The sequence below is a fragment of the Berghia stephanieae genome, chromosome 10, assembly GCF_034508935.2.
Source record: "Berghia stephanieae isolate SIO BIC M18660-M18661 chromosome 10, UCSD_Bste_1.3, whole genome shotgun sequence".
NCBI classification, from domain to species: domain Eukaryota; kingdom Metazoa; phylum Mollusca; class Gastropoda; order Nudibranchia; family Aeolidiidae; genus Berghia; species Berghia stephanieae.
The window spans coordinates 17,890,775-17,903,580 of record NC_088369.1 but is presented as its reverse complement, the minus strand read 5'-3'; the positions used below and the strand labels follow the sequence as shown (position 1 = coordinate 17,903,580).

The 12,806-nt window shown below is 35.4% G+C and overlaps 1 protein-coding gene across 1 annotated transcript in view; it reads right to left on the bottom strand.

Moving 5' to 3' along the window:
- Positions 1–9,994: 9,994 nt before the first annotated feature.
- The window catches only part of LOC144980602 (myosin-VIIa-like), a 70,365-nt gene continuing 67,553 nt past the window's right edge, over positions 9,995–12,806 (bottom strand). Inside the window, exon 28 of the mRNA XM_078928282.1 lies at positions 9,995–10,863. Coding sequence (XP_078784408.1) covers positions 10,753–10,863 — 111 coding nt within the window. The 3' untranslated portion in view covers positions 9,995–10,752. The remainder of the gene's footprint in view (positions 10,864–12,806) is intronic.

Below are 12,806 nucleotides of genomic sequence, written 5' to 3'. Positions count from 1 at the left end.
CTCATTCCAGGTCTTACCACTTCTCTGTATATCAGCTTCTTTAAATTCTGTCATTCCAGAAACTCTTCGGTCGCCCAAGCTAAAAAAAGGATTTAGTTTGTCTGTCTGCGTTTCTGTAACGGTTTGAGTTAATAATCTTGCCCAAGGAAAAAAAACGAAAGTGACTGAAGCGGGGCTCGAATCCAGGACTTTCCGGGTCATAGTGCAGTGCCCTAACCCTCGAAAAGAAATAAAAAAAAACGCGAATTTAAGTCAGGCCAGAAAACCCCTTCAAATAAATATGTGCAGCTATGTGGTCTAGTGGTATGACACTCGCTTTCGGACCGGATGGTCGTGGGTTCGAGGTTGAGGTCCTTGGAAAAGACTCTTTACTCACATTCTTTCACCGTACTCGGGTGTAAATTCTGCGCTGTGTGCTTGTTTTGAGCAAGTCACCTAGCCCTAGTCCAATACTCTTCAACAGTCTTAACGTCACTTCCTTCCGAATGACGCATGGTAACTAAGTAACACTGGCTCGAAAAGTAACACTAAACTATCGGAACAATGGCGGACGCCCGTATGAAATATTTCTCCGGCGAGCATAAAAGCGTATCCAGAGGGTAAAAAACCCCATAAATTTGATCATGTTTTGACTTTTACACATTCTGATCACAAGGCATATGAAAAGGGAATGAAAAGTTCTAGCCAGCATGAAGAATAAAAAGTAATGATTTTCTTTGTTTAGAACCATGATGACCGCCGTTTCCGGGCAGCGTGACATCAGACTATTGAATCTAATTTGCAACGCTACACTGCTGCTGCTGCTGATGCCTGGGTTAATCCAGTCTTCCCTTGGAATTGACTCCAAAGACAAATTTGTGCGGCTATGTGGTCTGGTTGAATGACACGCGCTTTTGAATCGGAAGGTCCTGGGTTCGAGGCTCGCGCTTGGCGCATAGTTGAGTCCTTGGAAAAGGCTCTTTACTCACATTCTCTCATCGTACTCAGGTGTAAAATGAGTACCTGGCCGTTAACAACGTTGCCTTTGTCCGAAAAATTGTAATATCGCTTACCAGACGTCATGTCGCGTCCTACATTTTAAATGTTGCTGTTGACTAGGGACCACTTGTAAAGTGCATTGAGCACATTTAGTGGATATTACGCTATATAAAGCTCAATTTGTTTTGTTCTTTAATTTCCCCTATGGGATGAATAAAGGGAATTTATTTTTATTTTTATTTATTTATTTGGAATCATTGTTATTAAAATTATTGAACAGAAAGGTATTGCATGGACTAAAAATATAAGAACGAAAGTACTTCCGGTGACTGTAAAGCACAGAAAGTTGGCGTACTCTGGATGGCCTAACCCTAACCCTAACCCTAACCCTAATTACAAGGGTTTTCGACATAGACAACGCTGTTAACGGCTAGGAACTCATTTTACACCTGAGTACGGTGAGTCTTTTCGAAGGTCTCCACTATACGCCGAGCGAGGCTCGAACTCAGGAACTTCAGATCCGAAAGCGAGTGTCATACCACTAGACCACATAGGCGCACTTAACCCTCTCATTAACACCTATTGGAAAATCGTCAAATTTGTTACGATGCAAGCGTCACTTTTCTCATCCAGATTTTATTTCTTTTTGCTATAGCTATAAAAACTTGACATTCTGTAACAGAGCCCATATTTTCGAACTATATTATGTATAGAATGTGCTTGTTGATTTTTGTTTCAGTAAGAACTGTCTGTTTTTGTGTTGAGTGGGTGTGAAGCTTTGGGGAAAATTCTGAAAATGGCTGGTAAGGAGAGGGTTAAGAGTGAAAACGATTAGAAATATAACAATTTAGATATAATAATATGTTGTTTGACAATCTGTTTTCTATGTCCTCAACGGGCCATACGATCTTCATAAATTAGACATAAACAATAACAGCCAATTTTTATTATCCACATAGTTCATTCCTACCGACGTGCATATCTTTACAGGTCTGATAGCCTAACGCAATTTATGGTTCTTTCGTGACCTTTTGTTGCTATGCTTGGATGGCTTTTTAGTATTATCCTATAGTGCAAGTCTCGGGTCATTCAATCGTTTCATTTTACAGCGCTTTATTACACGTTATTGTATATTTCATTAAAATTAGATAGTCGAATAAACATTTCAGTGGTTTAATTTTTGACACGATAATACTCTTCAACAGTCGTAACGTCACTTCCTTCCTAATGACGCATGGTAAGTTAGTAACACTGGCTCTAAACTATCGGAACAATGGCGGACGCTGTATGAAATATTTCTCCGGCGAGCATAAAAGCGTATCCAGAGAGGAAAAAAACATAAATTTGATCATGTTTTGACTGTTACACATTCTGATCACAAGACATATGAAAAGTTCTAGCCAGCATGAAAAATAAAAAGTAATGATTTCCTTTGTTTAGAACCAAGATGGCCGCCTCCTATTGGAGACAGCGATGCATAGAGACGCTAAACATCTGAAGTAACAATAGGGTTTTAATAGCAGACGATGCATATCTATGTCAAGGCAGACTCAAGTTGGTAAACATCCTCTCACTCATAAAGTTTATAAAGTGTGATAAAAATGAAATTTGACATGGGTTTTCGCAGCTTTCTATGTATTCCAGATGTGATTTCTTCTCACTAAATTCTCTCGAATTATAAACTTTTTTGTGTGTATTTGTAAGACTGATATAGCGGGAATACTGTAGAATTTAATTAGAAATAATGGCAAATGACTTAACTCTATGATCAATGATAGTAACTAATAGGATTCAATAGTCGTAACGTCACTTCCTTCCTAATGACGCATGGTAACTTAGCAACACTGGCTCTAAACTACCAGAACAATGGCGGACAATGACGTCATCGTTTATTGATATTTCAACAAATAAATGGCGTGTATTTTATTGTAACACACACCATAAATTCCCAAATGCCATGTTTACCTACTTGACACTGAACACCCACACACAGAAGGAGCCCCTAAGTTTCACCAATGATGTCATACTCGTTAAAAAAAAAATTGAGCTTTATATAGTGCGATATCCACTAAATGTGCTCAAAGCGCTTTTTAAAAACATTGAGCTTTATATAGAGCAATATCCACTAAATGTGCTCAAAGCGCTTTACAAGGGGTCCCTGGTCAACAGCAACATTTAGGACGGGACATGACGCCTGTTAGGCGATATTACAATTTTTCGGATAAAGACAAGGCTGTTAACGGCCAGGTACTCATTTTACACCTGAGTACGATGAGAGTAGTCTGATGTCACGTCGCCCAACAACTGCGGCCATCGTGGTTCTAAACAAAGAAAATCGGTACTTTTTATTCTTCATGCTGGCTAGAACTTTTCATATGTCTTGTGATCAGAATGTGCAAAAGTCAAAACATGATCAGATTTATACTTTTTTTTCTCCTCTGGATACGTTTTTATGCTCGTCGGAGAAATATTTCATAAGAGCGTCCGCCATTGTTCTAATAGTTAAGAACCAGTTACTACGTTATCATGCGTCATTACGAGGGAAGTGACGTTACGACTGCTGTTGGACCTTCCTCATTAGATTGTTCTACGTCAGTCCTGTCCAATCTTGCCCAAAAATGGAGGCAACAACTGGCAAAAAGATAATCGACTGCTCGGTAATGGCCCTTGAGCGTGAAGAATAATGGCGTGTTCCACGACATTCAACCTCTGAAGGGAGCCGAACTCGGGTAAGGTAAGGTCAGGTTTTGGTTCTTCATCAACGGACCATTAACTCACTCAATCCTAGAGATTTTTGCTATTTTTCATAATTGGAAAAAATGTATGTAAATAAGCATGTGCCTAGATAATTTTATCCAACTACCATTAACATGTAAACATTAAGAACATTAGATTTGATACTACGCCTGTAATTTGTCTCAGAAAAAATGTAATAAATAGGCATGGGGTGGTAAAAGTAACCCGGGTAAACTACGGGTATAGTCGGTGTCAGGGTTGAGTGAGTTAATCTATATCAGGTCATTTATTCTAGTAGAAAATCAATCATTTCTGTCGTCAAAATCATCAGGACTTGTTTCGATACCGTGTTGTGACTGATAACACAAAAGAATATATTATTTTCTTCATTGTTGTAAGTCATATGTTTTTCTTTTCGTACTCACCCCCCCCCCCCCTGACTCTAGGACCACGACGTTTGTTTCGTCATCATCATCATCATCGTCATCATCATCATCATCATAATCGAGGTCATCATCATCATCATCATCATCATTATTATTTGCCATCGTCATCATCATCATCATACTCATAATATTCATCCTCATCATCATCATCATCATCATCATCATCATCATATTCATCGTCATCATCGAACACAAAAGAATATATTTTTTTCTTCATTGTTGTAAGTCATATGTTTTTCTTTTGGTACTCACCACCCCCCCCCCCCCCCCCCATCCTGACTCTAGAACCACGACGTTTGCTTCGCCATCATCATCATCGTCGTCATCATCATCATCATCGACGTCATCATCATCATCATCATCATCATCATCATCATCGACGTCATCATCATCATCGTCATCATCATCATCATTATTATTTGCCATCGTCATCATCATCATCATACTCATAATATTCATCCTCATCATCATCATCATCATCATATTCATCATCATCATCGAACACAAAAGAATATATTTTGATCTTCATTGTTGTAAGTCATATGTTTTTCTTTTGGTACCCCCCCCCCCTGACTCAAGGACCACGACGTTTGCTTCGCCATCATCATCATCATCATCATCATCATCATCATCATCATCATCATCATCATCATCATCATCATCATCATCATCATCATCGACGTCATCATCATCATCATCGTCATCATCATCATCATCATACTCATAATATTCATCCTCATCATCATCATCACCATCATCATCATCATCATACTCATAATATTCATCCTCATCATCATCACCATCATCATCATCATCATCATCATATATATTCATCCTCATCATTATTACCATCATCATCATCATCATCATCATCATCATCATCATCATCATCATCATCATCATCATTATCAAAATTCATCCTCCTCCTCATCATCGTCATCATTATCATCATCACCACCATCATATTCATCCTCATCACCATCGTCACCACCAACAACACCACCACCGACTTGCCCCAATAAAAAAACATACATTGAATAAAACACGCCATGTCATATATTTTGTTATAAAATGTATTCAGTGTTATATGAACCCACTGGTTCATAGCAGTAGCAATATATAATATAGTAACATAACATATAATATGGAAGCATGAAAAACATAAATATGGGCATACATACTCGTCCCCGAATTCGCTCACTTTGGACAGGACGTCAAGTTTGATGCCTTCTGATGTTTGTTTGTTTTTAAGAGTTTTACGGCGCTTGCAACACATTCGGGTGGGACATATCAGCGCCAGTAAAAAGGAAGAAAATGGGATAGTAATAAGTTCTAGGATTACAATTAAAGCACTGAAGAAAATGTGAAACAAGGGGGAATTGGTTCAAATAGAAAATATATATAGAGAATGAGATTAGCGGAAGAGTAGCGTCCTATGATTGGACGTCACCCATAGTCTGTGACGTCACCGGCGGAAAAGTTATTAGAGAGAGAACGTCATGTTGGTTGTGCGCATGCGTCACTCGTCCTCACTTCCGGTGAAAGCGGCTTGAGACACTTCAAAACCAAATTGACGTTCTCTCTGTAAGGTGACGTCCAATCAAGGGACGCTACTCTTCCGCTAATCTCATTCCCTATTGGTTCAAATAGAAAATATATATAGATTCCAAGAGGATACCATCAATGTACTTAGTTTGAGATCACCTTAAAGTCTAAGCCAGACTCCATCACGGGTCCCCAGTAAGAGGAATACAATAAAATGTTTACAGAATACATAACATGACAGAGATGATTTACAAGGAAAAAATTTCATCTCCCAAAACTAGAACTAGACATTTGACTGTTTCCCTCCAGATCAAGAACTGCAGTCTTACATTCCAAGACAAGGACAGAAAGCAACTCGAAAAACAGATATAAGGAGATAGAAGACACAGCTTGACCTCCTACCCACCACGGGAGGTCAAAGGACCCCGTCCAGACGGACTATCCACCCTTCCATGGAAAAAAAACCCAACAAATTGTTCCAGATACCTCTATATAGGGGATAGCGTGGCTCAGTGGTACGGTTTTTGCTTCTCACTCGAAAGGTACCGAGTTCAATCACCCGTGTGGCCTTGAGCAAGTCACCGACCTCGCCCTAGCTCACTTTACGGCGCTGCTCTGCGGCTGACGCCTGGGTTATTCCAGTCTTCCCTTGGAATAGACCCTAATGACAAATTTCCCCTTGGGGATGAATAAATGGAATTTTATTTATTTATTTTTTTTTTTTAGTAGAGGCCGTATGTTTCACAAAGAGCGATGAAGATTAAGTCAGTCTTACACAACTGCCTGTTACCTAAAATGTCACTTTAACGATAGAACTGCGTTGCATGGCGTAGGTAAGGATACACTGATAAGGAAGGCTCTGAGATGGACACCCTAAGGAAAGAGGAAGCGAGGCAGCCCGCCCCAAGGAGACTTGGGAGACGGACCGTAGAGAGGGACCTAAAACAGAGAGGTTTGTCCCTCGAGACCGCCCCAAGGAGACTTGGAGACGGACCGTAGAGAGTTACCTACTAAATCAGAGAGGTCTGTCCCTCGAGATGGCCCCAAGAATAGCTGCTGACAGGACCAGGTGGAAATCCCTTGCACTTGCATCACCTCAAGTGCCAGCAGGCTCGGAGAGGATTGAGTGAGTGAGTGAGTAGGTAGGTTAGAAGAAATGCAGCAAGAAACGAAGTCAGACGTATAAAACAAAACACCAATAATTTCTTTAAGTGATACAAAGCTGCTAGAAGCTGTGGACTGTGAAAAGTAATATATAAAATTGGATATAACAGATTAAAAAATAGATAGAATGCGCTTGGCCAAGGAGTTCACAACATTGCCATCCGGAAGTATAACGGACCAACACACAAACTCTGTGTAACCATGAACTTTTTTAGTCTGGTTAATACAGTTTAGTGAGAACAACTCACAAACGCGGATGGCAAAAACAATAACAAAGGCCTGAGTGACGTCATCTGCATACTATCTATATAATAAAGTACAAAATACCAAAACACGGAACGTTTCGGGTTCAAAACCCTTCTTCAGTCAACAAACAAACAAGAATAAAAATATAAATACATTACTAAAAAAAAAAACAGATTGACGACAGAGAAATGTGGAATGTATGTAAGTTTTCATTATTGTTTGTTGTTGGCTGAAGAAGGGCTTTGAGCCCAAAACGGTCCGTGTATTTTGGTATTTTGTTCTTATTTGATGCTGTTATATGCATGTTTGTTTATTATTCATTTCTAAAGTTGATGAGCGTAATATAATTATTATGTACAGAATAATACTTTGGTAGAAAAAGCATTTTTATTTATAAATAGAGATTCGTGACGTTAGATGTGACTAACTGTCACATAACGGTATTATGTCGGCGTCTTGTCTTTTTCTACATGGTATGTGTTGCTGTTGTTCAGGGACCTTTTGTAAAGCGTTTTGAGCGCATTTAGTGATCTTGTTCTATATAAAAGCTCAATTTAAAAAAAAAATTCTGAGTATTTTGATTTTTTTTTTGACTGGATTTTCCTGACCGCTTTCATTCCGACACACCAGTTTGACAAACTTGGTCACAAATGACGTATTTGTGAACCATCGTCTCAAAACGGTATTATGTCGGAACGAACCAGATGCTTAAAAGCCCTATTTAATGTGAAACTGGTCAAAATTATAAATTGTTGGCATTAGCACCCCAAAATATGGTATCCATTCTCCTCAATAAAACATACAAACTCAACACAAGTCTGATATTTCTGGCTATAAATTCAATTTTCAACATATTAATCAACCCGACTGAATACCGTTTTGAGACGAAGCGTCACATTTTAGACTTTGGCTTCACGTTAAACATAATAAATACATGGAGTGTTTTAAATATTATTATTATTACATGTACACAAAAGGGTCATTGGGATAATACATGAGACAGGTACCGTTAACTGGACAATTATAATATAATAAAATTGTGTATGTTTGTCTGTGCGTTCGTTTGTTTGTTTGTGTGTTCGTTTGTATGTTCCCTTTGTCTTTAAGATCCTGTTGTTTTGGCACTTATCCAATTCTATCAGCGATAAAAGAAAGCTATCAAGGAGAAATAAAATAAACATAAAACCAAATTAAATATTTTTAAAAACAACACATTCTAATTCTAAATAGATAGATAGCTAGCTAGCTAGCTAGATAGATAGAAAGACAGATAGATAGATAGATAGATAGATAGATAGATAGATGAATAAATAAATACACATTCTAAATAGATAGATAGATAGATAGATAACTAGCTAGCTAGCTAGCTAGATAGATAGATAGATAGATAGATAGATAGATAGATAGATAGATAGATAGATAGATAGAAAGATAGATAAATAGATGAATAGATAAATAGACAAAAACAGTTTTAAAAGTATTTTTTAAAATAGAGGAACACATATGTACGTGAATAAAATTAAAACAAAAAGATAAATAAATAACTAAATGAAATCAAAAATAGATATTGCTTAGGTCAAAGCTTGTAATCTATGACAAAAAGGGATTATTTATTAATTCATATTACAGAGAACTAAATAAAACTAACAAACAAACAAACGAACAGACAAACAAATAAACAAAACCCCATTAAAACAAACAAAAATAATTGTTGAAATACAATTGGTCAAATTATATTACCTCGTATAAATTAATTATTAATATAGATATGGTGTACATTGATTACAATAAATTGTCTTAAGCGATAAAGACAGAAAAAAAACACGAATAAATATAATTTATTCATCAGAGTAGAATGATGATGATGATAGTAATGATGATGATGATGATAATAATAATAATAATAATAATAATAAATAATAATAATAATAATAATAATAATAATAATAATAATAATAATAATAATAATAATAATGATAATAATAATAATAATGATAAAAATAATAATGATAATAATAATAATAATAATAATAATAATAATAATAATAATAATAATAATAATAATAATAATAATAATAATAATAATAATAATAATAATAATAATGATAATAGTAATAATAGTCACAAATACATAACATCATTAATTGTTAATGATGCTTGTAAATAATAAATGTTTAATAAGTTTAATACGTCAATCTCTCTATACCTATATATTATATTCATAACAAAAGTACACATCAATTAATTAATATCAAGTCATATTTCATAATATAGAACACAGTATTGTGTGTATCATAATCAAAGGAATTTATTTGTGTATAAAACACATCTCAATAATTTCATTTCTTATACTTTATAAATGTGAGCTGTATCCCCAAAACGGTATTATGCGAGGCTGAACAAGAGACCCCAAAATGCTGTTTAAAAGTTCATATGTCAGGCAATTAAAAATGAGAGATCCAAAGGACTTTACTGTTATATTTTGAACAAAACGACAGTTCCATTAAACTCAGTACATTGAATTGAAATTTTGCATAAATATTTGAAACTAATTGTAAAAAAAAAATAGTCTGATTATTTTTTTCATTTATTTCAGACCAACATTTAAAAAAAGCAAAAACAAAGAAAAAAACAAACAAACAAAAAACAAAACAAAAACAAAACAAAGAAAAAAAAAACAGAAGCGTTTTGAGTTTTTCCCGAGACATATAAACTTTACCCAAATTTAATATTTTATATTACATTACAAACATTTAAAGTTATATTATATTATATATATATATATATATATATATATATATATATATTATATATATATATATATATATATTATATATATATATATTTTATATATATATAATACATAATATAAACCATCCTGGTATAACACCGTTTGGAGGGCGTGAATCACAAGTCTGGATAAAGGCTACAATGGTGAAAGCTCGGATATAACAAATCCAATATTTTGATTATTCTCCACGATATATAAAGCTGGTTATAACACAACATTATATGGTGTTTTTGTCAACATACTCATATACATCACAACAAAATTATCATAGGGCTCTTGTTTATTTTAAACAAGAATTAACAATTTTATAGTTTATAATCAATACATAAATAAACCATTCTGTTATTGATTCATCATCACCCAAGAGACAGGGATATTAATAATACCCCCCCTCCCACCTTCTTCCCTCTCCAAAAAAAACCCCCATTAAAACAAAAACATATCCCTATTGAATCATCAGATACTCTCCCCTGTTGCCTGTCTAAATGTATCACTTATACCCTGTGGAATCAACAGATGCTCTCCCCTTGCTGACTGTCAGGTGTATCCAATTGTACCCAATTGAATCAACAGATGCTATCCCCTGCCGACTATCTAATGTATCCAATTGTACCCCATTGAATCAACAGATGCTCTCCCCTTGCCGAATATCTAACTTATCCCATATACCCCATTGAATCAACAGATGCTCTCCCCTTGCTAACTGTCTAATGTATCCCATTTATCCTATTGGATCAACAGATGCTCTCCCCTGCTGACTGTCAAATGTATCCCATTTACCCCATTGAATCAACAGATGCTCTCCCCTTGCTGGCTGTCTAATGTATCCAATTATACCCCGTTGAATCAACAGATGCTCTCCCCTGCTGACTGGCCGACGTATCCAAACTTCTTTCTCATCTGGAAATTCATGATCCATCCAATGTATGACATTAGCAAATCGTCAATATTGTGACCCTGAAAAGACAACGATATCAACTATAAGTACATAATATTCGGACAATGAGCCTAACGTTAAATGTTTTAATTTTAATCAATACTACTAAATATTTCTCTGTCGTCTGTCGGATTTTTAAATAATGTATTTAAGCGCGTAGAGTCTGGTGTTTAGGTGTTATAGGCTATATAATTTTTCAGCATTATTATTATTATTATTATTATTATTATTATTATTATTATTATTATTATTATTATTATTATTAGTATTATTATTATTATTATTATTATTATTATTATTATTATTATTATTATTATTATTATTATTATTATTATTATTATTATCATTATATTATTATTGTTATTATTATTATTATTATTATTATTATTATTATTATTATTATTATTATATTATTATTATTATTATTATTATTATTATTATTATTATTATTATTCATGTTTTGATTTCATTTGTTGTAGGCTGAAGAAGGGTTTTAATCCTGAAACGTTCCGTGTTTGACATTTTTGTTCTCTTCCGAAGCTGTTATATTCATCCATTTTTGTTTATTACTTCGATTTAGAGTGTACGTTTTATTTCTGGAACTTAAAAACAAAACAAACAATAAAAAAAATATCTTCAATTTCCATATTTGACTCATATTTGCCTTTTAAGCTCTCTCCTCCCAGCTATCTTTAGAATGTCTATAGTTGATGAGAATAATATAATTATTAAGTACAGAGCAATACTTTGGTAGAAAAGGCATTTTTTAAATAGAGATTCGTGACGTCAGATGTGACTTACTATCTCATAAAGGTATTATGTCGACGCCATGTCTTGTTCTAAACAAATACTTGTTGTTGTTGATCAGGGACCCTTTTTAAAGCGCTTTGAGCACGTTTAGTGATCTTGTTCCATTTCCCCCGAAAATTCACTCCAAAAATAGACTTTTCTTACTCAACCAATAAAGTAACAAGTGAGCTCTACAACACAGTGTTTAGTATTTATAGCTGTCATCAAAGCATTTCTTTAAATTTTGTGATGTATAAGACAAATTCAGAATGATAAAAGTGCTGGTTACATCGTAACGAATATGACGATTTTCCTATCGTTGGTAAAGAGAGGGTTAAAGATGATAACGTCCATCATATAATATAGATAGTTCGAAGATGACGTCACTCATGTCTTTGTTATTGTTTTTTTGCCATCCGCGTTTATGAGTTATGCTCACTGAACTGATTAACCGGACTATAAACGTTCATGGATACACACGGTTTTGTGTGTTGGTCCCTTATACTTCCGGATGGCAATGTTATGAGGTTCTTAGCCAAGCGCATACTATCTATATTCTGTTTGGTATCATTGGATGCCGTTGCCTAGGCATTCCATGAAGAAATATGGATATTCCATCACATACGCGTCCGATGTCAACAAGAATTACCCTTGTTGTCCCAAGTGAGCACAAAAGGGGCTAATAGCGAATGAGATTAGCAGAAGAGTAGCGCCCCTTGATTGGTCGTCACCCATAGTCTGTGACGTCACCGGCGGAAAAGTTATTAGAGAGAGAACTTCGGTTTTGTTGTGCGCATGCGTCTCTCGTCCTCGCTTCCGGTGAAAGCGGCTTGAGACACTTCAAAAACAAATTGACGTTCTCTCTGTAAGGTGACGTCCAATCGAGGGACGCTACTCTTCCGCTAATCTCATTCCCTATAATCTCGCCTAATGAAAAAAAAAACAACCCAAAAGCGCCTGAACACGTAGCCATCGTAAAGTTATAGCCTGACATTGACTAAAAAATGACGTCAAAATGCCAGTCTTTTGCCACAAAAGAAAACAAATCGTGAGTTGTATTCAATAGTTCAACCAATGAAATAACTTGTTTGCTTGAGCTCTACTAACGACAACTCACTAGACGCTACACAAACCTAAAAAAAATGACGTCGAACTGCCAGTCCTGGAGGGTTCT